Source organism: Ambystoma mexicanum, chromosome 6q (assembly GCF_040938575.1).
Source record: "Ambystoma mexicanum isolate Mex_15411 chromosome 6q, UKY_AmexF1_1, whole genome shotgun sequence".
Classification (NCBI taxonomy): Eukaryota; Metazoa; Chordata; class Amphibia; order Caudata; family Ambystomatidae; genus Ambystoma; species Ambystoma mexicanum.
This window is the reverse complement of record NC_090937.1, coordinates 1,118,503,658-1,118,531,485: the sequence shown is the minus strand read 5'-3', so window position 1 is coordinate 1,118,531,485 and position 27,828 is coordinate 1,118,503,658. Positions and strand designations below refer to the sequence as shown.

The window sequence follows — 27,828 nt, the reverse complement described above, 5'->3', positions numbered from 1 at the left end:
CCCTGTTGGCTAATAAGGGGTACAAAGTAGACAAGGGAAAGCTACAGTACTGCCTGACAGAAGTTCTATACTTGGGACAGCTAATATCAAAAGATGGAAAAAGAATAATCCCCGACAGGGTTGAAGCAATAAGATCAGTAGGAGAACCCACAACAGTGAAAGACATGCAGAAATTCTTGGGAATGTGCAACTATTGCCGAGCATGGATATTAGATTATGCAGCATACACCAGACCCTTATTGCAAGCACTGAAAGAGGCCCAAAAGGAGAACAAGAAAATAGAATGGTCAGAAGAAATGAGCGCCTCCTTCAAATCATTAAAAGAGTTGATTTCAAGCGCTCCAGTGCTCGCAAATCCTGATTATGTGCGCGAGTTTTACCTGTTCTCACACTGCAAGGGAACACTTATGACAGCTGTACTGACACAGAAAACGTCACTAGGGCACAAACCTTTGGCTTACTATAGTGGCACATTGGATGCTGTGATGCAAGGACATTTTGCGTGCGAGCAATCGCTCGCTGCAGCCGCGTTCGCAATTGAGAAAAGTGCCACAATAGTAATGGGATGCCCTGTGACATTGTTTGTGAAACATTCGTTATTTGCGATACTTGAGATGTCAAAAAGCACACTGACAACACAGCAGGCAACTGCCTATGAAATAATATTGTCCAGCGCCAACATCCATGTGGTGCGATGCAGGACAGTGAATCCAGCAACATTCATTACAGAAGCGTGCACACTGGAGGACATGCAGGAACACGATTGTGCGACTTACACAGGAGAAAGAGGGGAGGACACAGTGGTGTGTGAGAATGCTCTGAGCGAGGGGGAAGTGTACTTTGTTGACGGGTCAGCATCCATTGACGTGGACACGGGAGAGAAACATGTGGGTATGGCAGTGGTGAGATTAGAAGACGGTGAGTATGAAACACTAGTGCAGTACCGCCTCCCATCACATTACTCCGCACAAGCAGCAGAACTGATTGCCCTCATAGAAGCACTACATGCAGCTAAAGGTTGTGCAGTGACAATATACACAGACTCAGCTTACATGACGACAACAGTACATGGGGGTCTAGCAAGATGGGGGCGGAGGGGGTTTCGACGAGCAGATGGAACTCCAGTGCAGCATGCAGAATTGCTGAAGGAGTTGATTGAAGCCCTACAAAATCCCACAGCGATAGCAATAGTGAAGTGCCAAGCACATACATCCAACACAGATGTTGTGTCTTTGGGAAACGCGGCAGCGGACGCTGCCGCCAAGGAAGCTTCCTACTTTCAGAAATATGAAGCAGGTGAGTACATGTTGCAGCACAAGATAAACGAGGAGCTCCCAGAAGGGTACAATATGATGCCTATATCACAAATACTAGAATTACAGGAAGGAGCAAGTGCAGATGAAAAATTGATGTGGGTAAAAAGAGGGTGCAGCCAATCGGCGACAGACTTACTGTGGCGACAAAATAACTCAGGAAAAGTGGTAATGCCAGTAAAGTTATTGGAAATTGCGTTCCAACAACTACACTTCCCAGCACACAATACGAAACAACACATTGCAGCAGAGATACAGGAGGAGTGGTTCGTGCCGTGTCTCCACGAGCACCTATCTCGATTAACGCTGGAATGCACAACATGTCAGATATACAATTCAGGAATGACATTACGTACGCTCCGGGTAACAATTCCAAAACCTATTGGGCCATTCAGAGAGCTACATATCGACTACGCGGACATGGGAGAAAGGTGTAATGGGGCACGTTACATGATTGTGGTTGTATGCCCATTTTCAAGGTGGGTAGAAGCAGGCCCATGTGCGCGACCTGATGCTAAAAGCGCTGCAAAGTTCCTAGCGAGGGAAGTGTTTCCGCGCTGGGGAATTTGTGACGTGATTCGCTCGGACAACGGTACTCACTTTGTAAATGAGCTCTTCAAGGAATTAACAACATTGTTGGGAATAAAGCATAAATTGTGCTCTATTTATCATCCTCAAAGTAATGGCGTAGTGGAAAAGATGAACGGACTGTTAAAAGGAAGGCTATCGAAACTATGCTTTTCATTAAAAGAGAACTGGATTTACTGTTTGCCCCTTGCACTGTTTGAGCTGAGAAATCAGCCAAGCAAGGACCACCATTTATCCCCGCACGAGATCGTGACTGGGAGACGAATGCACACAGCACACTCCCCACTGCGCGAACACTCAGATGCACACAGAAGCGCTGCGATATTGGGAGATGAGTTCACAGACTATTTGAAGAAATTAACGAGGGCAGCGCGCACAATATCAAAGCAGCTCTCTCCACCTTTCACGAGAGAGGAGGGAAACACAACAGGGTTCCGTTACGGAGCCTGAAACACAGCTACAGCTGATGCCGGGTGAATTCATTTATGTCAGGAGTTTTGTGCGCCGGTGGAATGCACCACGGTTCCATGGCCCATACGAGGTAGTGTTTTGCACGCCCACGCAGTAAAAGTAAAGGGCCTGAAGTATTGGGTACATTTGACAGATGTACGAAGGGCATATAATAATGTGCAGGAAGAGGTGGATGAGGAGGCACAGACAACAGCAAACAATGCAAATGAACAGAATGTCTGAATATGAACTTGTGTGTGTGACAGTAATGCACCTGAATGAAAAGGTGGCTGACAAGTATACTTGCATTTGAGGATATATAAAAAAAAAAAAATGTTTTTCTTTTTGTGGACTTATATATATATATATACAATTAACGATGTGATATAAATATGCAGTGTCTACTCCCTTGTCTGTGCATCCCCAACCCTACAGCCCTACCCGTTCCCATTCCCTTTCAATATATACTGGCACTGGTAGTGCCAACAAAATGTTTACATTCATGCACTTAATGCACTTTTATATCCCAAACAGGAGCTACCATGGCATCTAACGGGCAGCCTGCAACGGATAGATTTATTAGATTTACAGAGTTGTTAACTGAGAGATGCAGATATTCGTATGAGTATGGATTATCTGTGTGCGTTGCATTGTTTTTTACAATAATGTTTGGCCTGGTTACATATTGGTTCATAGCGTTCATCTCTATCGAGATGAACGAGGGGGGAGGGATTAACAGCACTACTGTGACCAATGCAACTGCAAGTGTAAATGCCAAGGAAGGTGATTTTTTGGTATGGGAACTAAACTTGTATGGGGTTATTACACCACACCATCCAATGCTGTCATCTCAAAATATGAAGGGCTACAGGGTGAAATGCAAAATAACACAGTGTCTCCGCCGAAAATATCTATTTACAATGCCCATAGTTTAAATGACCGAAACCCCTCTGCCATATCCTGCTTGTATAACACCCCCACCAGTCAGCCTGCCCCCGTAATCATAGACACATTGTCAGATAACAGAATGGAAGAAAAAGAAAGAATGACAGCAACACATGAAATATTATATGATGGTTGGGTAAAGGGGGGCGGGAAGGAAAAAGGGGGGCCCACCTTGTCTATCGCCCATGAAGCCGGGAAGTACATTAGGAAAAGAAATAACAGACGAAAAAGGGAAGCGGAGAGGAGGAAGTATGATGAGTACTATGGGTTAGGACTAGACAAAATGGAAGACCCACGACACCCCCACCAGACAAAAAAATGGTACGCGGATAAGAGTGCAACAGCTAAACAAACAACAAATGAGAGCTGTTATGTCTGCTCCCTCATTCCCCATGCTTCAGGCACACCCAAAGTATTGTTACCCAAAGAGTTGCCTAATGTAGATGCCCAATGTCTCCTTCATCTCACGTTGTGCAGGATTAAGAACACCTTCCAGGCACATGAAGTTACTTTTAGAATGCTGCAGAACGAGAAAACTTGCTACCCAAAGACGATAGGAGTGGTATGTCTGGAAGAACCATTTTTTGTGATACAGGGGACACTCTTTTCAGACAACAAGTGGAAGGACGAAGAAGTAATGTGTAAACCTGAAGCGCTGAGGGGTGTGGCACCAGAGAAATTGCAGTGGATAGAAGAAACGTGCACACCAATATGGAAGGATCACATTTCAAAACTAACTTGGGTAACAGCCATTGAAAAACCCTTCAAGCTGCAGAACGAAATAGACTATGAACTGTGTTTTAAAGGAGAGGGGAAAACCTCCATGGGGACAAACAAGAACTGTAACAAGACCCTTACCATCCCAGATCTAAGAAAAGGGACAGCGGCCCTGATGGACACGTATTGGGTATGTGGCAACCAGGCATACCTGCACCTCCCACAATCATGGAATGGCAGCTGCTCAATGGCCACCCTGCACTCAGCACTAATGGTAATCCCAGAAAGCCACATTGATGGGAGTAAGAGGACGCGAGAAGACACCCAACAGAGTGCGGCCCAGCCCACTGCAGAGTCACAAATCTATGTCCTGTCTTCTGGGAACAAGGAAGAGGTGCTGTCCCGAAACAGGCGAGCATCAAACTACATATCGAAAGCATCATCAGAGTTGCTGGCACAGATCCCAGACAGATACAGATTATTCAGCTCAGCAGAAACATTCTTTGCCTCACTGATCCCAAGTATCCAGGCAAGAGCAAACGCAAAATGGCTCCAGATAACACGTTGGGAGCTGATCCAACTGGCAAATGACACTGAAGAAGGGTTCAACGTAATAAAAGTGGAACTAAGAGCATTACGGCTGATGACCATGCAAAACAGGTATGTCTTGGACCTGTTGACAGCGATGGATGGAGGTGTTTGCCGAAAAATCGGAAGTGCCTCCTGCACTTTCGTACCTTCTGAAGACGCAGACAACGGCTCCCTGTCCCATGTGATCGAAGCAGTACATAACCTAGGAGAAAGAATGAAAATGGAAGGCGGAGCAGAAGAAAGCACGGGGTTCGACAATGTCTTCTCCTGGGTTCCATCATGGCTGGGAATGACTGTGAAATTTTTGATGCCGGCTGTGGTGTTCCTCCTCTTTATTTTTTGCCTGTGCCAGGTGGGTCTTCGATGTGCTAACGCAGTACCTAATGGTGCAATGATGATGGTGACAATGGGCAACACCCGTGGTACAATACAAACTATGCAGGAAGTGCAGGTACAAACAGGAACTGATGACACACCCAGGTATCAGCTAGTGCCCAGGTATCATGACAAGGATATCGTAGACAAATTGTGGCATACCACCATCAGAGAGCCCCGTGTGCTGGAATGGTACCAGGAGGTGTGGGTAGACTTGGAAGGAGAGAGCGGATGTATATACTTGACCTGTACCCCAGATTAGTATGCCAGGAGAGGTGAGAGCTTAAGGGGGGTGTGCAGAGCGTGGATGCCCATAAAAGGCACACCAGCATGGGATGACGCAATCATTGATGAAGAGGAGTGCAGGAGATTGGAAGATTTAAAGAATTTGTTACTTAAGTAACGAAAGGGGGGAAATGTAGGGGAGGATTGGTCCAAAAGACCCCCCTTGCCTACATCCCTTCCCCAGGTGAGGGCCATGGTTCATCGGGTGTCCCCTCATTACCACCAGGGCCCAGGTGGTGGAGGGCTCACCTGCTGAAGACATTGTCCAAACGTATTGAATTTAGCTAGGCCTCAGAAACCATTTTGTCTAATAAAGATGGTGCGAGCTCGGCGCACTGTAGCGCGGCCCCCTCCTTCGGAGAGTTTCAATTATCCCTGTGGCCGCAGCTCCCTGGCAGATCCGCTGTGAGCCCGTTCCCACGAACAAGACAGACATGAGCTAGTGTAAGATACCAACACTGTAACATTTCACCTTCCGCAGTGTATCCTCCCAGCATGACCCAGCCAGCGAAGCCTGGGTGAAAAAGAGAACTGTAAAATGGTCCTCAGATAAAAGCAAAAGTTCCCAAATATTAATACCAAAACTACTTGCAATGCGTGCATTTTCTCCACACAATTTCTACTATTAAGGAAACCTGTAAAATGTATAAACATGGTAGAATGCACGTTTACATGACATTAGCAATGAAGAACCCACACCACTGCAGTTGTGAGCAAATAATAAAAAGCGTTCTGGGGGACTATTCGTTATGTGTATCATTGAAAAGCTTACACCCCACGGTCCCGTGCCATAACCGAACTAATGCTGCTAGAGTGCAAGGAAAGACGAATGTAACCATACAGAGGGCTCATGTGAAGGACGCTCGTGAATGCACCTTTCATGTGTGTATGTCTAAGCCCCTCATGTGCCACTACCGTCACGTACGGTGGCGAGTCATTTTCTATGTGCTCCACCAACCTCACTACTACCTCACTTACTGCAAATGTATATGCATATAACTAAATGTTGTAGTTGTTAAAACGTAGTGTACAAATGATGTGCTCAGACTGGCTATATTTGAGAGACATTTAGCAAAGTTAAAATGTAGGTTTTCGAATGATCCAAATGAGTATTGTATAGTGTTCGAATGTTTATGATGCTTTCACCTAAAATCGGCAACACACGAGGAAGATACCTTTGTGAATATGTGCAAGGCCATTCCCCCTCCCACCCTGCAAAGACTGCCAAACAAGGGAGCGGAGGCCCGCGCCGCGCTGCTCCACTTCCCCCAACTAGGCTGGAGCCGCTTCAAAGATTTGTAGTCCCCTCTGCAGCACCCAAGGCCATGGCCCGCCACCTGCATTATTTACAGCCCAGCAGTAAACCTCCGCCTGAACACACAGATCCAAAGGCGCCCCCTCTTAAACCCCACAACCCACCGGATCACCTTAGACTTATGGCCCCTGTACAATTAGGACACCCAATACTATGGCAACATACAGCAGCACATCCATAACGACTTCTAACAAGACAGAAAGACATGTACCGCCTGTCCCATGCCCAGAGACCTAGCCCCTCGACCTATGGTACCGGTCAACAGGACACTGGTAACCATGCACTGATGAATGACCATCAAACCCCTCTCAAGGTGCATTCCTCCTGTGTTGCATTAACCTGTAGAATAACCTATTGAAAGATTTACGAAAGAAGATAATATTGCAATAGCTGAATGACTGCGGTGTGCATGGCCTAGGGCAAATAAGTCAGGAAAAGACATTCATCTCTGACATTGGCCACAATGGCACAACAACACCGCCCGGATGAACTCAGCTGACCTGCCAGGCCCAGCCCAACCCACGAGGCTGACCAGTGACGTCCTCCAGCCAAGGCCAACCACATTGCAGCAGCGCCTATAGCTAGTCATCGCCACCCAATCCCATTGAACTTGTGCCCCCTATAGTATGTAGGTTCTGATGATGTGTTTTGTAAATATATACGCCTGTCTTTGCTATTGTCAGACAGAGCGCTCTCGGAGTTTGCAGAGTTCTTTGCATGCCCTATTCTGATTGATAAACTCCCATTTACGCTCACCCGCACTCTGTCTTGGCCTTATTCCCATTCTGGGAGAGTCCTTCATTGTCTCTCATTGCGGGGAGGATCGTGCTGGTTGGGGATGCTTGCCTTCACAACCCACAACTCTGCACAGAAAATAGGAGTGAGACCCCTACCACACCACAATGCATGACATTGGCAGGGACATGTGCCACAGGTAGCCAAAACTGAGGTGGTACGATAAAGCATCACCACTAACCAACCCCACTAAAAAAACTCATGCCTCTCTTGTGCTTTTTCCCTGCTCTGCCCTACTAACTTACCTTACCATCTTGCTTTTCAGATCTGCCAGAGCGCCATGTGACCACTCAGATGGTGATAGTGTGTGGTATAAATATCCTTTAACATAACATAACATGTGACATCAACAATGCATCTGGCCCACGACACAGCAAAACCACTTTTGCAAGTAGACAGGAAGGGATACAACATTTCACTTGCTCCATTTGTCTTTGGTATTACTGTCTGGGAAGAAATACAATTATTGCAAAGTGTGGCGTGACGTGTGCTGATTGTTTTACTGAAATCGGTAGCAGATGTACAGTATTGAAGACCATAAACTGATCTCAAATGGGCAACAAGCAGCCGGTGGCGCAAGAGAAGCAGCGGGGGCGTGGTGGAATTGGATGGAGATATACCAGGCACACAATAAGTGCATGCCAAAGTGCTCCCCATTTCCCTTTAGTTCACCTCGTCTAAACAGTGCCCTTTTAATAGTAATTGTAACTGTTTATTTGTAAAGCACTTATACACAAGTGAAGTGCTTCAAAGCGCTTCAAGGCAGGAAGGGAGCAAGGGGGTATCGCCGTCAATCTTGGGCCTTGTAGATTCCGAATGATCTAACAGCAATAACTTGCATACTAGGCCAGAGGCATTTCCACTGCTAAATGTGTGTGACAAAGAGTAGGGTGAGAAGAGGAGGGAAGAGGGAGAAGAAGCATACAAAGACAAAAAAGGTTGGTTATCAATGCGCCTATGCGTGAGTATTTCAGGCACAACCAAGCTAGGGAGGGGAGATAGAGGAGGACAGGACAGACAAATGTGCTGAGCCAAGTACATTCAAGGTCGTGTGTGTGCAAGGGAGGGGCACAGGTGCGCCCAGTCCTGCAGGTGCCAGGGTCCAATGCAGAGTGGTTGCCACTCTCATGGAACGTATTCCGAGTGCAGTAGTGCAAAGCAGAGTGCTGGGGCACGGAGGCAAGTGCAGGACTGGCGGGGGAGCCTGGGAGCTGTGAAACTCTGTAGGTGCATCAGGTGACCAGTCAGTGGACTGAGCAGATTGGGGAAGAAAACAAAGGAGGAGTTCAGGAGAGAAGAAAAAGGAGGTTAGCAAGGGAGAGGGAGTGAGAAAGACGAAGAGAAGAGGAGGTCAGGCTCAAGACGGAGAGATAGGCTGGTTTGATTTTAGGCCAACACTAGCTAACACCAAGTTCATTTATCAGCCAAAAAACTCACTCCCCAAACATTTGTATGGAAAGCTATGAGGGTTTGAAACTCCTTACTCATCTTCCCTAAGATACCAACCACGATCAGGCTTGAAATGTAAGCAAGTGGCTGAGACCCATAGCAATGTCTCCCAGCCAATGCCAAGCACAGAAAAATGGGTAAAAGAAAAATACAGACCCTTTTTATGCGATAAGTGTAACTGTCAAGCTCTGATTTTTCAGACGTAAAAATGTCAAAATAAAACATTTCTTAAACTAATTAACAGCGTTGGCAGAGAACACACATATGTACTAGAAATGGCAATAGCAGATGAGTTCCAAGAAAACAATGGCTGCACTGTTTACACATCTACGCATTGAAGCAGTAGTTAATTCAGAAACAATTGGAAGGAGGCGATGTGGCACCATTATGCCAAAACTATATACCGCATAGCAGCTGAATACTGTTGGAACCACTAAATAATCTCCTAGCAGTTGATTGCTGGCAGAACCAATACAGATTTTCATATCAGTTGAATGCTGGCGGGACCACTAAATAATCTCCTATCAATTGAATACTGTTGGAACAACTAAATAATCTCCTAGCAGTTGAATACTGTTGGAACCGTCTAAAAATCTCCTATCGGTTGATTGCTGGCAGAACCAATACATAATTTCCTAGCAGCTGAATGCTGGCGGAACCACTCAATAATCTCCTATCAGTTGAATACTGTTGGACCCACAAAATAATCTCCTAGCAGTTGAATGCTTTTGAAACCACAAAAAATGTCCTAGCAGTTGAACGCTGGCGGTACCACTAAATACGACACACAGCATGTAAACCCAAAGCATTTAATAAAATGATGTTCTTTCACCATGCGTGATCACGTTTGACCTGTCACAAACACATTAAAAGACCAGATAGTCTAAATGTGCTAGAATTTCTTTTCGAAGCAAAAAGGTGCTGTTATTTACAAAGTTCATTTTATGAGCAGGTAAAACCTTTGACGGGATAGCACTAGGCATCAACAAAGTCAATAGGTTTGACTTTTCTTTGTCCACAGTAAAAACTTTTCGAGTGTCTCAAAATGGCTGCTACATCTGACATGTTTGTGAGGCTTCAAATGGCAGAGTAGCAGCAGTTCTCAATAGGGATGTCTCAGGGCTGTTATACTTTTAATGTGACTGGGTCAGCAATTCTAAGGGGGGCAATTATTTCTTCTCAGGAGGGCTGCTGTTCCTATAGTGGGACAGTGTCTAATCCCTGTGGCAGGGCCTGTGATCCAGTTGATGGAGAAGTGCAAGCACATTCTTGGCAGGGCTGCTGTAATTTCAAGGGGTCCCCCTGTGAAGGGTTTTGACCCATGCTGAATCAATAGACTGGGTAGATGTGGGGATGAGCTGTCGCCGCCCATCATTCCATCCCAGAGTCCAGGAGAACCGCGCAGTTGTGCGCATACCAAAAGTGCCACGGGTGAAAGCTGGTGCAAAAGGAAAAATAGCAGCACCTGTCAGAGCAAAAGCGCTTTTAAATCACCTCTGTTTCTTTGAGGGCAAGCTCCAAATGTCAAGTTCAAACATTGCAAGATAGCTAATACCAGAGACCTTTGTTCAAAAATCCATTTTACTGATGTCAAAAAGTTGCTGAAATCATGGGCACAAGACCACTCTAAAGATTCAACCTTCTTGTGGGGGGGTTCCACATAACCACTCTAATGTAAGGATGCCTATCAAAATAATAGCAAAAATCTCCTGTCAAATTCAAGACAACTCAAAAATGGATGCAGTACCGACAAATTCCACAAGGCGGCGCTAGCGGTCTAAACTCTGACAGGAGAACTGGCTGACAAAGGGACCTGAGTCAACTGGACTTCAAAGCCTGTGGGTTAATTAAAACATCTTAGCCACCTGCTGTTCCCAGAGGCCAAGAGGCTGAGAACTCTTAACACCCCAGAGACTCACAACAGGAGGCCGGATATCACATGCCCCTTCTGAGTGAGAGGGAGGGGGTTCCCTCTTCAGCCTGGAGGAGAGAGACAATAGCCCCTTTCAGTTGAATGGGGTATGTTAATTTTGAGTGTTTCCTGTCAACAGCCATCTGCCAGCAAGGAGAGACATGTGATCACTGACCCACCCAGACTTCTGGAGGCGGACCCAAACACTTTGGGGAGTTGAATTGCAACAAATATATATTTTATAGAAACTGTGATAACTTACTGTAACCAAATGACAAGAATGTACAACTTTGAGAGTCTTAGTATGAAAAATGCCCTCACGATTTGAGTCCAAACTCCAATTTGTACCACGTTCTGGGTCAAAACCCCGCTAATTATGAATATTGTAGAAACTGTATTTAAGCTGGAGACATGGAAAGTTACTGGGATATATGTGGAAAGGAAAGGTACCTTTGTATAATTTTTGATGAAAATCCCATATTGCAAAACCCACTAAAATCGAAAATAAGTTGCCATTTTTGAATGCAAGCTCCTAGGAACGCCAGAGTCGGAACAGAGACTACTTTAAGCAAGGTGTAATTTGTACATGTAATGTCAACCACTTGTGTACCTGGGAAATATGTATTTGGATCAGAAATAGATTTGTGTGCACATTGACCAGAGGAGTGTCATTTCTGTAGGTCATAAAAATGACATCACACTGACACACCATCCCTTCCCAAATCAGGGACCAAAGAATCTATAGACCTATCAAATCAAGAGAGGGGCAGGTTTAGTGATGCTACGCACACACCCACTTTCAAAACACATAAAAGGAACATTGAAACCCAGGTAGGGAGATTCATTTTCCATTTCTGTGGAGCATTTTGACGGCCGACATCCCATCCAGACAGAGACCAGAACCAGGGACCCATAGACTACAGAACTTTGAACCTAGAAGGCCCACTGCAAGCATAAGTATTCTCAGCAGGCCTTCAGAATCCAGCAAACCTAACCAAACTATTCAACAGCCGGGCGAGCTGTTTGAATTCTTTGCCAAGAACTTTTGCCGGAACCGCAGACCAGACCCAGACCGCTGTGAGCAGAACCAGAGATCCGGATCGCTGTGAGCAGAACCGGTGCCTGATTGACCCACTGAGCAGAGAGAACCGCCGCTTGACGTGTTGACCAGATCCGTGACGAGGCCCATTCATTTCAAAATTAGGAGTGAGTATCCGCCAGGACTGTGCAGAACCCAATCTCTTAGTTAAAATAATCTAATCCAAACTATTTTAACCTAATTAGAACAGCCTCCTAGAAATCGTGTCATCTGTCATTTTAAAGCTGCACAACTGTCACCTGTTAATTCTGCAGCTGCAAGCTGTCATCTGTCATTTTGAGTTTACTTTAAATCCAAAAAACTACCTTCACAAAATCGTCCGTATCTCTGGAACCGTTTCCAACAAGCCTAGAACAGACTTCCTACTCATTATACTTTTACCGCAATCACGATTTACACACTCGCAAAATTTACTGCGATTTGCGATTGGGCCTGATTTCGTCATCTGTAAAAAGATAGCCGCTTTTGCCTTAACTGCTAAAATTCGTTTGCAACCTAATAACCAACCCTGAACCATTGTTAGGGCTGACCTGAACTGATTTAAAGTGTCTACCACTCACCCTGAACCTCCTATAGGGAATTAAAAGCAATTCTAGCATTTTTCACTTCCTTGCCACCACCTTACAAAGCGCTCTTGCTCGTGTTTTAAAAAGCATACCTGTTGTCTAAGCTTGCCTGGGGGGAACTGAATTCTGTATTGTATTTGATTGTATTCCTGAAGACTGTGTGTGTTACTTCCATCTCCTTGCATTGCATATAGGGGGGGGTGAATTGCCACCAGGGGAAAAGTGAACCTATTATCTCTTGTGAAACCATATCAGTTTATTTTCTGTACTGCATTTATTCCACCTTGCATTTCCTTGAAACCATAAAGCATTTCAGCTACCTCATCCTCTATACTACTTCTAAGTAACCAAATCAGTATACCAGTAGAACATTATCCATTGTTGATCACTGTCATATTTTAAGCGTGATATCCAATATTAATTTATTATAAAACTGTGATAGATATATATTGTTATATTTCTCAAATAAACCTTTTAAATTTGCAAAACAGACCTACTTCTTGGCTCAGTGGGGTCAGGGGGATTCTAAGAGAGGGGTGTTATATAAGGGTTGTCATCCAGAGTACATGAACTGGACCTAAAAATATATCAATAAGGGTTTCCCTCAGCATCCCAGACTAGGCATTGACTTAGCTGTAGTGTTGAAGTGAGGCCGCTTAACACCCAGCATACTTAAAAAAAAGTCTGTTACATTGGCCGGTGTGACCGTACTATGAGGCGTAAACCTCAAACCCAATGAATGGCACCACAGTCCAATGTGTGCGGCTCACGCTTGAGTGAGATAGTGGCACCAGCATGAGATTCACATCCAAAAGGAGACTCTGCTCCCAAATGTGACTCACACCCAATGATTGAGAATGTGCTTGGACTTGTGAGACTCATGCCCAATGAGTCAGACTGTCCTCCCAGGTATGAGTCTAATTCTTATGCGCTGTGTTGCTGGGTGTCAGACTCCAGCCCAATTAGTGAAAATTACACCCATTAAGGGAGACCATGCTACTCATTGAGTGTCTTCCTGAGTGTAAGACTCAAACTCATTGAATGAAACTGTGTCGAGGTTTGAGAGTCCCAATAAGTGACACTGATCAGAGGCGTGAGATCCACACCGAATGAGTGAGACTTTTCTCCTGGTCCTGAGATTCCCAGTCAATGAGTGAAACACATTGTACCTATCTACTTAAGATTATACCAAACCATACATAACGCACAGTATTTCAAAATCTTTGACGATAACCATTTGTTTCAAAACATTTGATAAGAGAAAACATATTGAATATTGTATATCACACATTCGATTCTATAGTGGCACTCATTTACAAATTGTGATAATCCAATGAGTGGGACTGTGCTATTTGTTGCTGTACATGGAGCCAGCGACTACGTGTTTTTCCCAGCAGTCAGACTCACACCCAACTAGTCAAACGGCTCTACAACAAATGGGTACAATTGTGCTTAGAGATGGGGGTCTCATGCATGGCCCAATACAGAGAATTTGGTTCAAGGTGTAGGACTCCCACACAAAACGTGAGGCCACACTCTGGTTATGAGACCCAGTGAGTAAGACTGCGCTACCAGTTTTGAGACTCAACGAGTGAGAATGTGACGTACAGATTGTGGGATTCCAATACGTGACGATGTGCCCCTAGTTGCCATACACCCGGCCAGTGATTGGGACTATTTCCCAGGAGTTAGACTCCCACCCAAATAGGCAAAATGCACTCTCTGACTTACAACCAGTGCATACAGTTGGCCTTGGTGTATGGAACCCGCACCCAAATACAGAATGGGTGGAGCAACGCGTCAGAATCACTCCACATGAGTGATGCTATGATCTAGTTGTGAGACTCATGCCAGTGAGTAAGAAATGCCACCAGTTATTAGACTGATATCTATCGATGAGACTGTTACTTGGGGTGGGACTCACACTCACTGAGTCTGACTCTGCTCTGAGGCGTCAACCTCATACCCATCGAGTGAGTCTGAGTTTGACTCTGACAGTGGTGGCTGATAATCAAACTTCCACGATCACGTGACGCTCATCCATGGCAGCTACACTGATTCACTTGGGAAGATGGCACCAGTAAGTGTAGTTGCGCCCTTCATCCTCATTCTGCATGACTCTGCCACGTGCCAACCAGCTGAGCCACTCTCTACGTCCTACTACCATGCTTACAAACTGAATCTCCTGCCACAATGTGTATGGCTGTATCGAAAAACGTTTACGTCTAGAGAGGTGACCTAGAGTATGAACCAACTCTGGACAGTACGATGATCACCGTTCTCATTTTAATACAATATTTTACCAGGAATGGGAGATTTTGCACCATTTGTCGTCAAAGTAGTTTTCACTGAGTTTTTTCCAAAGGGTTCTGCCAGAAATATATCTGGCAGGTGGGTTTAGGTTAATAATACATGTAGGAGGGATAAAGAAGGGGCTGTGGGGTGCCCCCCGCCCCCGGCATAGGTTGGCGGCAAAATCACCTATTTAAAAAAATGCGTTGAAATCTGTTTCGCCAAAATAAACTCAGCATAATCACATAGAACCGTTTTACCAGATAGGACCATTTGTCTCCACCAATCAGTGGGGCAACTGTCTAATTCCCAGTGCCGTACCCACAAGCTAGATTCTTTGCCTCGTTGTGTTTGGCTCGAATAAACAGCAAGGGGTAAAGATAAATATTGTGTACTGATTCTTGGTGAAACCCACAGGGCATGTAGACAACCCCCCCCACCCGCACCCCGATGGTTCCCCCCGGATAGGTTTGCATTTACCATTGGTCAGTTTTGGGGCGGTTCGAGCACCCTACATTCTTCAGCCAGACTGAACAATCCTAATTATGACAGTACACATTTTCTTGCATATTGTAGATGATTTTCGCCCTTAGTTTGGTGATTTCAGAAATCTCAATGTACCTTTATGACTCTGTCCTGATCATGACTGTCCTGTATAATATCTTGTGGAAGGAACCTTTTAATGGTCTTATCTTCAGTCTGCACCAGGAATGCTTCACCGCTGTAATCATGCATAAGGCGCCCTGCAAGCAAAGAGAAACAAATTCATCTTTTTGGCAAATTATAGATTAGAAAAAAAGTGTAAGCACATTTCAGTTTAACATTCATATTGTCCCCGCAAAAAAGTCCCCTGACAAAAAAGTCGCCATTTTTTGAAGAGACATTATTACGTTGAACATGCGGTGGGGAAGTCCGCGCAACCCGTTCCCATACATAATGTCACCATATATAACGTCACCAATGGCTTTTCCCGGTGACATTATGCATCGGGACATTATTACCTGATACCGAAAAAACTGAATTGGAAATAAAACCAGAATAAAACTGTGTGACCATACAGCCTACAATTAAAGCAAAAATGCATGCAAATGACAGCCCAAACTAAGACTGATCCTAGCATAAATAATATACAACCAGGAATACAGCTCCTGCTTCCAGGATGGGAAATGGGATGGGATGGGACGGGATGGGTAAATGGGAAATGCCTGAACAGAAGTGGCATGCGTGCTGGGTGTGTCGATATGCACAATAATGCCCACTCCTGGAATAAATAGGCGAACCACAGGCCCCTATGAACTTAGCCTGAGTGAATAACACATACAAATAAACTCAGAAACTGGTAAGCATTTCAAGTTCCTTTAATGATTATTTTAAGATAGTTAATGGGGCAATTCATTTCATGCTACCATGGTCACTTCGGGTGGCTTGAGGGGGTCAGAAACATGGACAGAGGCTATACCCGAGACAAACTGCCCACTGGGCATGGTCACAGAAGTTATTTTGGGGTGCCCACGGCATGGCTGAAGAATAGGCAAAGTGGCCACTGGCAATGCCCGCAGCCCCAACCCTACTCTCCCTACCCCACCCACCCTAGCCATCCTTCCTCTCACACTCACTTTATGTCATGCCCTCTCACTCTCATCCTTTCTCGCTTATATTTCCTCTTGCTCATCATCAATGGCACCCTCTCGCAATGGCTTCCTCGTTTGCTCTATTCCCCTTCTCATTCTCTTCAACATGTGCAACCCTTCTCGCACTCTCCATTTAAACTTTGCACTCTCCTCCTTGCACACGGGTGTCTATAAATGCAAAATGCAAAGAACAGCAGTAGACACTAGAACTCTTGGCGTTGCCAATGCATGTGTTTATAGCTCTAGCTACCTATACGACTATATACCCATACAGCTTGTTCATTCAACAAGTGATTAATGAGTAGAGGGGAATGGGTCTATAAAGGAATATATATATTTGATCTCATGATTAAAGGGATGTTATGGTTACAAGTAAAAATAAAAAACCTCAGAAATTGGCCAGTTATGGTAAGCTAAGCAACCATAACTCACGCCACCACCGTGCACTGCTAAGAATAACACCCAGGACATCAAAGATGACATCACAAATGTCATTGATCTCACGCGCGTATGCGGCATGATGACGTGTTCGCGAACGGGTGCGCACATCACGATGGGGTCCGTGCCTCATGGACAGTTCGGAACTGCACTTTCTACTGATTGAGGAACTTTCAAGCTCAAAAATGTACCCTTGCAAAGCTCCTACACCTATTCTTACACATTATACATTAACAATCTAATACAGAGCACATACTTGGAAGAATATTAGCAAAACTGCCATTTATTTTAAAAATGGCATCAGCTATTTCCATTCCAAGAGCTACCACCAGCTGGAGGACTTATACAACAGTTATAAGCCATCTAAAAATGTTGAGACCCTCCTCTAATTTAGCCCTTTTTGACAAAATCCCACCAAACTTTGCAAAATAATTTATATCTAGATGTAATATCTTTTTACAAACGTTTGTGCAGATTCAATGACATTTGTGATGTCATCTTTGATGTCCTGGGTGTTAGTGTTAGCAGTGCACAGTGATGGCGCGACTTATGGTTGCTTAGCTTACCATAACTGGCGAATTTCTGAGGCGGTTTTCGGTTTTACTTGTTACCATAGCGTCCCTTTAACAAAGTTTTTTTCATTAAATTTAATAGGTTTTTATTAGTGCAACATAACCGTAACGTCCCTTTAACAACGTTTTTTCATCGAACATTCATATACATATATATAATATACATTTTTTTATTGTGTTTTAGTTGTATTGAACATTTCACAATTGTATATTCAATTGTGTCATACAAAAGTACACACACATATTTGGTTCATATCATTTGAATAAATTACAGTATAAAATCACAAATAATTGGCAGTGTCATTTTCCGGTCGTTTTCATTGTACTTTAACATTTTATGGCTTTGTATTAATGTACTGATATGGCTTGATTTTTTTTTTGTATATCTTATTTATATTATATATATAAATAAAAGTTTATTTTATGGTATGCTTCCTGGATATTACAACATCTATAATGTGGTGTGGCCATATCTATATTCTCGGAGGGTGATTGTTATAACCTATACTATACATAGGGGCATACCTACACTGTCGGATGGATGTTCTTCGTAAATGTTTTTATTATGTGTGTTGTCTGTGTATGCATGGATGCCTGTTTGCCTGTGCACATTAATGATAATGATGTGTTATTTGTATAGCGCCTTAATCTAAAGCGTTTTATAGAGCATACATTTCCATACCATATCACCCAACCAAAATTGGTACTCATTTATTGACCTCGGAAGGACGAAATGCTGAGGTGGCCTTGCCAGGATTCGAACCTGCGACCTTCAGATCATGCTCAAATGGCAGCAGCGAGCGCTCAACCCGCTGAGCTATCATACCAGAACAATTCGCAAATAACAATGGTATGTGTTTTGCTGTCTGCCTGTCTTGGTGTATGTGTGTGCATGTGCAGGTTTACATATGAACATGCAATATGCAATGCTAGATTTATTTTTGGTAGCCAGACTGTTTTAAATAGTGAAATCACCTTGTTTGTAGAAAAGGTTAAATGGGAACAAATATCCTGCCTGCGTTTGGGTGTGCACAGCCAGGGCCCATACTAGAGAAACTTTGCACCAGTGCAAGTGCAAATTGCATACTACTAGCGGAAGGGTCAAAAGTGCCCTAGGGTAAAACAATGTATTATTTTATTGCATTTTTACATAGGTCCAGAGTTTAACCTGGTGCTAATATCATGCTCGGTCAGTACTAGAGAAATTGCACGAATATGTTTTTTTTAAATATGCCAATGAAACCGCGCAGAACTGGACCTGTGCAATTCGCTGTCTGAGATCTCCTTTTCTGAGAATGATTTTCCTTGCTTTGCTCTTCAGCTGCAAGCAAGTAACCTTGGCTGACGAGGAGTCTGGCAGCACTGGATTACTGGTGTTACTAGGCCAGCTTTAATCAGTTCTCCTTTCTTGCTTACTCAGCTCCTTCTAAGCTCGCCAAAGCCTATTAGGACTTCTCGTCAGCATGACATTGGCTGAACCGTGGGACACGTCCTACCCCTGAGTGAGCGACATGGCTCCATGGAAACACCGGGGTCGCTCCACAGGCGTACCACACTCACAGTATTGGACGCCCACTTCTATTACAGAACAGAGTTATGTGGAAATGACATGTGGTGCCCTAGTCGTTTATGCACCCTCTGAGTAATATCATAGGGAGTCATGTGCAATTCAAAACGTACCTGCCTGTGGATAGCTCATGGGTTATGTGCTCACTACTGACATGGGCCCAGCCTGTACTTTGCGACTTTGAATCCTAGCAGTTCTGGCTCAGCCCTTTATCATACCAAGCTTGATAAACAGAGTGCCCTTACACTGTGCAATACCAACGGCTATTACTTCCGTTCTTAGCTGTGTGTGGCAAGATCCTCGAGTGCCTAGACTGGCATGAATAGAATTATATGTGTTGTAGAACATGCTACCTTTGGTTGGACAAAGTAGGCAAATAAATCCACTGGCGTTTGCATTCGCTTTCTGGGCTGCAACTGTTGAGGGCAGTTATCATAGGTAGGACATGCAGTACGAGAACAGCACCCCATCGTCTTCGCTTCAGCATGGGGCGGCAAGGCTGCCTCACTCCTGCCTTTCAGAAGGCTTGATGACGCCACTAACCACTTAAGGGGTCATTTTGGAATGCTGGGGACCACCAAGGCTTGCTCTTAGTTGCCCATCCACTGCATGTAATTGTCAACGCTCACAAAGCAGAGCGTAACTGTGGTGACGAGCTCATGAAGGCGAAACGGACTTTACTCTTCCCTTTTACTCTCTGCTTTGTGAGAGATAAAACGCTGCCTACAAGTTACGATTTGCCGGTTACGTGTTATTATGGATTCCTATGGAATCCACGAGGTCTTCAGCAGGTGCTGAACCAATGCGTATTCCATTGGAATCCTTTGGTTGTATGCCTGCATGCAGATCTCATGCGGGCATACATCCGTGTGCTCTCCTGAGACGAAGGAGGGAAGCAAAGCGTGGTGCACCCTCTGCTCCACTGCATACACGAGCTGGAGCAGAATATCTGAGTGTAAAAGTAATTGTGCGCTTTCATTTTCCACTCCTCTCATTTGAGAGTGAGCCCTTTAAGGGATTAGGTCAGCTCTTACATATTTACTCCTCTCGCTCATTGCCTTCTTGGTGCAAGCTGATTTGTGACATCTGAGTGGTTTGCAGTGCTGCATTTTGAGTATCTAAGATATGATCACAACTTTGGAATGCGAGCATGCCAACAAAAGTCTGTAATATCCGATATTTTAACCACAATTTCTTCATTTTCCCTTTGGGTCCGAACAGGCCATGTTTGGTTCTAATGTGTTCCTCTTAAAAATTACATGAAACTGTATAGTTTGATTTTTTGGATAGAACAAGAATGATAGCCCCCCAAAAATATCCCTTATGCAAACCAACTGTCTGCCACCCCTCCGACAACCACATTCAGCTTCCATTGTTATATTCCAGCCTAAACATTGTTTAAGTACCCCTGGCTCTTCCATGAGTGGAAGTGCCTTTTCACCTGTGGCATGCAGAGTGTGGGCCTCCTGGGCATTTGATGGACATGCCTGGGAACAGGGTGAATACATAGGCATTTGAGGGCAATGCCTGGTAATAGGGTGAGCACCTGGGCATTTAGTGATTTGATGTGGGCAATTCCTGGGCATTTGATGGACATCCCTGGAAACGGGGTGAATACATAGTCATATGAGGGCAATGCCTGGCAGTAGGGTGAGCACCTGGGCGTTTAGTGATTTGATGTGGGAAATTCCTGGGTATTTAATGGACATGCCTGGGAACACGGTGAATACATAGTCATTTGAGGGCATTGCCTGGTAATAGGGGAACACCTGGGCATTTAGTGATTTGATGTGGGCAATTCCTGGGCATTTGATGGACATCCCTAGAAACGGGGTGAATACATAGTCATATGAGGGCAATGCCCGGCAGTAGGGTGAGCACCTGGGCGTTTAGTGATTTGATATGGGCAATTCATGGGTATTTAATGGACATGCCTGGGAACAGGGTGAATACATAGGCATTTGAGGGAAATACCTGGCAATGAGGCGAGCACTTTCGCACATGAGGATTTGATGTGAATGCTTGGGTAGTACCTTGGCGTTGGCATTTGATGGCAATCTTTGGTAGGTATCTGGGCAATGCTTTCAGTACATGGGTATTGGATGGCGATGCATGAACAATGATCTGAGTATCTGGGCATTTCAGTCATATATTTGGTATATAACGACATAACCACCATTGAAATTGCTGCATCTATATTGGTTGTTCCTCTTGATGAAATCAAATTTGTTCTGAACAAATTTCCCCTTGGCTGGGAGGACTGCCCTGTTGCCCTGTGCACCCTGGGTGGATTGCCCTTTCCACTTTCTTGTGGCGGGGACCAGCCATCTCAAACTGGGCGGGTGCCCTCAATTTCCTTTGCTACGGGCAGATTGCCTTAGCTGGTTTCCGTGAGCCAGGATCGGCGGGTGGATTGCCTTGCAGTATTTGGCGGCTAGCGCAGACATCACCCCTCATCGCCAGATGTTATGCCTTATGTCAGGGGCCTGCAGACCGGTCTCTTCACTCTCTCCATCTGTGACATCCGCACTTCCAACAGACACATGGCGCCGTGGATGTGTATGACCTTATTTATTGCTCTCTACAACCTTTCTTCCGGGGCTCTTCTAGCCCCTCCTCTTCCTCCCTCAGTCCGTGTGCCCATATTCTTCCTCCCCACCTCAAGGTTGCCTCCGTGTTTAAGGAGGACCGACCTAGTTACTCTGCAACAAGAGCTTTGCGCTCTGTGTCCTTGGTCTGGCTGACCAGCATTGACTTGGCTGAGGAGAATGGTCGGAGAAGAGATCCGATGTCAGGGGAACATCTCACAGCAATTCTTTCAGCTCCAAAGAATTATATAATAAACATCTAACGGGATCCAAAGGAAAGCATTAATAACACAGATGAAATTGTTGTCCACATCACATATTAAGGGAAAAACATTTCCTAGTATGCTTAAGAAGCCCATACCTCCATAAAGTAGGTGAAGAAAGAATGCTCCACAGCCAGGTCTATGTTGTCAACAAGGTAAACATTGCTCACTGAAGGTGGGCCACTGTGTAGAACTCCAGAACCATGGAGCGCTTTTCTATTCAGTTACAGACTGGCTAACCAGCCCTCCACCCTGAACCACTGTGAGGATTCACTAGGCGCTCCTTTCCTAACCAGGATCTAACACCATCTGTTTCTGCCCTGATAAAGACTACGGTCTAAACACGCGTTGGCTATTGTTTCACCTTCACCTGGCTTAACCTGCCACCTGCCAGACCTGTGAATTATGTGTGTTACCACAATAAATCCCTATTGATGACACCAAGCCAGGAGTCAATTCTCCTTCATTTCAAAAACCTATCCACTCAAGTAATTAAAGGCTACAACCTTTGGATAAACAACCAACCGCCAGCGCCATCATACAACAAGTTTTGTCACACCTTCCACTGTGTAGATTGTTCACAAACCAACACATATGAAAGAATATTCATGTCGTTTATAATTGGCTTCTCTAAGGGAGCATTTGCAACAGATAGACGTATATCCATGTATTCATGGCAGGATTGCTCTGGTCTTTTTGAAGTTTTTATAACAACAATTGAACTCTTAAGTGGCTCTTCCCTGTGGGTTGTTTGACACACAGTAGGTAGGTATGTTTGACCAAAAATGTTTTTGTCCCTAAATAAGCAATGAAATATGGAATGTTGAAGCACAAGGCTAACACCCCTATTTCCTGTTTCTAACGCTTATGGATTCAAGTATCATGACGGAACCACATGTTCCTTGACCCTATTTTCAAGTGTGCCTTGTTCAGCTGACACATAAATCGGCCATAACATGATTTTTGTATTTAAGATAATATAAAGAAAGAAAATAAGTCAGAAATGGATGAATATCAGCACCTAATTTCCTTTCAGCAGTTTTAAATTAGTATATATTTGCACTTTACCCCTTGTATTATTACCTGGAGTACATGTGCTTGCATTTCTTCATAATCGTGCTCTTTATTTTATGTAATGTAATGTAGTTTGTCATTTGCACAGTGCCTTTTCCCATTGGTATGGCTCAACACACTGTAGGTGAACGCTCTCGGGGGGGAACGAAGTCCAAGGTATGGGAAAGTCGTCAGAGGAGTTTAGAATGCGTGTGTGCATTCTAGCCAATACGTACTAAGGTTGGTAGGGGTGGCAAGATCCCGATTAACTTCCCCTGACCAGCTGGCATGTGAATGGGTGCTGTTAGGTAGTCTGGAGAGTATGCGATTGCAGTAGCCTCATTATGTATCCAGATAGACTGAATTTTTGTTGTGGGGGATAGCTGCATTCTTATGGCAGAGGTATTGTGTGATGTTTCTTAGAGTAGTGTATGATAGAAGATGCATGCGAGTGGGTGGCTGTGCCTTCGGCTATATGCCATAAGCATGCATTGTGATAGGTAGTGATACATACCTGTGTGTAGGGCTGGTTTCTTGGTTTCGTAGATGTGGAGTGGATTCTGTACTGTGGACTGCTGGAGTTTATTCTCTCCGACACGCAGTACATTTCATGGCGGGTTCATTGCTGCCCTGGCCTACCTGAGAGGTGGTTAAAGATGCAAAGTGCAGCAAGTCAGGATGCGAGGGGGGGAGACAGGGGGTGGGGGTAGAGAGCCACCGTCCTTCAGATTATGATTTTGTTTTTTCAGGGTTAGCTTAATACCAGCTAGTGGTCTCTAGGCGCATTTCGGGTTTCGCACCTGTGTTGCCCTGCCTTGTCTTGCTTCCAAGACAAATGCGTTGCCCCTGAGCTATCCTTCCTCCCCCATGGGAGGAAGGAGGAGGTAGTTAGATGTCATCCAGTGGTCGATGTCTATGAGGCAAGAAGCGAGGTCGGGATGGGAGAGGTCTTAGGTGATCTGGGTGCCGTCTGCGTAGTTGACGCAGGTTGGGTTATTTGAGCGAATAAGGACAGGGAGGGGTCTCATGTAGTGGTTGCAGAGTAGGGGAGATAGGGAGGCACCCTGTGGGACCCTGTTGGTGGCAGGGCGGGGGGCTGAGGTGAAGGGAGGCAGGAGGGTGATCTGTTAGCGAGAAATGACAAAATCCACCTTAGTGCTGCATCCCTTATGCCAAGCGAGCAGAGTCTGTCACTGAGGCTGCTGCAGCTGACAGTGACAAAAGTCACCGATGGGTAGAGGAGGAGGGCTCAAGTCAGGGGTTCACCCACTTTTTTCAGAGGGCGCACTCAGCCTCCCCCAGCTGAGATGAGAAACATTGAATGCTCTCATTGAATTTATGAATTAAAGCCCATCTCATTTGTCAGGTTTGCAGGCTGGACACTTCATCACTACACTATATAACTTGATTAAAAATAACAAACAACTAGAGGTGAAATGTCCCATTTTGGTACTGCAAGTTCCAGGGAAAACATTTGTATTGGTTCTTGGAATTTAAAACATGCACACCTTTTACCCTTTTGAAAAGCACTATTATAAGAAAATAACCTCTTGGTTTTGTGTGTGTGTTGATTTTATGAAAGGCAAATGCCACTCGTCCTTTGCAATTTGGGTGGTTATGCAAAGCCAATTTAATGAAATGTTCATATTTCAACTTGATACGCTAATTTCTGGTGACATCAGATGCAATTGCATTTGTTGATGAGCCCCCCACTTTAATTTTTAGGAGTTGACCCCTGTCGAGGAGGATAAGTGTGGTACAGCCTTCTGACTCTGCTGTGCTTTTGAGGTGATCACAGATGGAGACTAAGGACGATTCATTTCCACAGAGCAGTCTGAAGCCGGACTGGGCGGGGTCGAGGAGGAGGTTAGATTTGGTGATGAGGCAAAGCTGGGAGTAGGCCATCGGTCAATAAGTTTGGCGAAGAAGCGGTTGTTAGAAATAGGTCTGCAGTTGACTGAAAGGAGGGGATCAAGGGAGGGTTTTTTTGAGGAGGGATTTGATGTTCAAAGTCTTGAAGGGTGCTGGAAATATGCCTGGGGTCAGGGAGGAGTTAATGATAGATCTCGCAATGCCGCCTGCCCAGATTGAAGAGAAGATTTCTTTGAGGAGATTGGGAGGGCTTTGATCTTGCATGTATCCGGCTGGTCTGATGCTAGCAAGTAGCTTCTGGAATTTGTGTCGAGAGATGGGAGAGAAAGAAGAGAAGATAGGGTGGGAGCAGGGAGGGATTAAAGGGGTCGGATGGGGGTCTAGGAGATCAGGGCGTCAGTGCCACTAGTTTTGCACCGATGGTGTGGTTTCTTTCTATGGCAATGTTGTAGAAATGGTCTGAGAGGCCATCACACAGTGCTTCTGAGCTGAGAGAGGGGGAGGGGCGTGCTACCAGATTTCTGCCTTGTAGGCATGGATCCGACTGGGATAGGCAGCTCTATTTTGGGAAGAAGAGTCAGCCCACCATCTGCATTCCAGGATGTGATTGAGTGTTTTGAGGTTTTTTTTTAGAGGAGGGGTGAGCCATCTTGGGGAAGGGTCTTGTCTGTGGAAGGCCGAGATGGAGGGGGTGAGAGGTTTTAGGGCATTGGAGAATCAACGATTGAAATAAATGATAGAGGGCAGAACTCCTTGGACTGGCAGATTTGAAATGGAGGAAAGCAGGGAGTTGGCCAAGTCCAGAATTACTATGAGCTTATTCCACAGTGGGAAGCGGGTGGACATTCTGGTGTTAACCAAGCATGGAGGATAGATAGGGGTAAATAGTGAAAAGTAGATGGCTACATGGCTGTCCATACTAGTGGTCGGGGGAGCATGGAGATAAGGTTGGAGGAGCTGAATATTGCATCTAGGGTATGTCCTGCAGTGTGTGTGGCACCTGATACCAGTTGAGTCATGTTGAAGGCTTCCAGGTTGTCCAGGAGTGGTTGTGTCATGGGGTTGTGCGGGGCATCAAACCATATATTGAGATCTCCTAGCATGATGAGGGAGGGGTGGGTGACCAGGATGGATGCTAGGAAGTCGCTGAGAGCAAGGTTTCTGTTGTACCCTGGAGGTCTGCATATGAGTAAGAAGCTGTGGGTAAGAGAGGGGTTGAGGAGAAATTAGAAATTTCACTAGGAGGGATTCTCAGTCTTTGTTGCAGTCTTATTCCTCGGAGTGTGAGATGGAGAGGTATGATTTGTGGAGGATGGGCGATCCCGTCGGCTCTGCTAGCTCTGTTGTGAGCAATAAGTGTGTCAACTGGGGGGAAAGTCTCGTGTGTGATGGGTCGGAAGTCATCAGATAACCAGGTTTCTTTGATGAAAAGGATGTGTGGGCCTATATGAGGAAATAAGGTAAAATATGTTGTGTCTGTTTTTGGCGACCGGTCTGGCGTTAATGAGGATGCATGAGAGTTGAATGGATAATAAAAATTTAGCATTTGGTAGGGGTTGCTGGCCCCCACAGAGGCGATCGGCTAAAGGCCGGTGAGGGTCGTGAGGGAGGGCTGGGGAGGGGATCCCCCGGTGGAGGCTCCGCTTGGGGGTGCAGTGAGAATAAGGGGGAGGGTAGAGGGGAGTGGTTGATAGAGGAAGGTGAGGTGTCTCTGTTTTAGGGGGGCGTCTGTTTATTCTTTGAGAGTGTGAAAAGAGAGCTTGTGATGTACGGTTGCTATAGGGAGGTCTGTGTGATGGAGGGCAGTAGATGGTGAGTGTGAGAGGGAGTCGAAGGTGTGGCGTGAGAGGAGGGGAGGGGGCTGGAGAGGGTGCAGCATGGTGACTGGGGTCGGCAAGAGGGGATGTTGATGAATGAAGTGGAAAGAAGGGGGGTGTAAGATCGGCGATGACGGTGGGTTTCTAATTTCCTGGTGAATGTCGAGAGGGCTGAAGGGGATTAGTGCCAGGGGTGTTGTAGGCAAGGTTGAAGAGAGATTGCACTGGGTTAGGAAAGTTGGGAATGTCATAATCGTGTAAGTGAGGGATGCAGGCAGGACTCTGGGGGAGTTGTGTAGAGATGAGAGCCACCGGGTGTTACGGATTCTGTGTTTAAGGGGATTCTTGGGTGCTTGTAGCATGTGTGTGAATGTCGGCAGGGCAGTCGAGGAAGGGGTGTTTTGGTGAGGGAAGCCCAAGCAGCGCTTAGTGATGCGAAGACTGAGGGGGATTGGGAGGGCGCAATGGTGGGAGAGGGTGATGTGGAAAGGATGGAGGTGAGGTCTGTGGGGAGCACAGGGAGTTGTCTGAGGGGGGGAGTACTCACCCAAGGGCTGTACGTGTGGAGGGTGTGAGGGGAGTACTCACCCAAGGGCTGTACGTGTGGAGGGTGTGCCACAGTGCTCCTTGGAGTTGGTTGGCATTATGGGTAGTCTGTTGCGTCTGCTCTGGCAGCTGGATTGGTTAATGGGGGGGCTTACCGCACTCAGTGCACTCAAAAGGAAGCTTGATAGAGAAGGGGCCGTCTTCGAGGTGCAGCTGGAATCAAGCCTTTGGCTACAGTGAGATTCAATGCAATGGCTACACTCAGAATGCAGTTAGGTTTAACATGGTGGCAAACTTCAAACGTTAATGCGTTGCTAGCGTCAAAGCAGAGGTAAAGTCCAAGCACAGCTAGAATTAACCAGAATGAAGCTAGGTTGCTGTATTTATGATTGCTATCTTACTACCGGATTACTATGAGCTCCAAACACACTGTTGCTTCAACACTGTTTATGTTGATAAATGTCACTTCACAAGTAATTTGTTTTTTAATGTGTTTATTGTGCTTGTTTAATTCGTTTTCAAATATTAAATGAAGAGTATTGATATGGATTTAGGTTTTCATTAATTTTATTAGATTTTTATTAGTACATGTTTACCCTAGGGAACCTTTATTTAGTAATATATCACTTCACCCGGTTCCCGCTGTGGCCCCTTATTTGTTGGGGTTAGCTCTCATTTCTGATTTGCAAACTACAGCTGGATCATCGTATTCGCGCTTGGTTACCAACTAACAGGAAATGGTTTTAAAGTCATCTGGAAATGTCTTGGCCTAGCGGCTCTAAGCACAGG

General features: G+C 45.3%; 1 protein-coding gene across 1 annotated transcript in view; it reads right to left on the bottom strand.

Annotated features, from left to right (window-relative positions):
• Positions 1-27,828, bottom strand: part of LOC138515593 (uncharacterized) — a 522,837-nt gene that overhangs the window by 60,613 nt on the left and 434,396 nt on the right. The window contains exon 14 of the mRNA XM_069630332.1: positions 15,314-15,435. Coding sequence (XP_069486433.1) covers positions 15,314-15,435 — 122 coding nt within the window. The remainder of the gene's footprint in view (positions 1-15,313; positions 15,436-27,828) is intronic.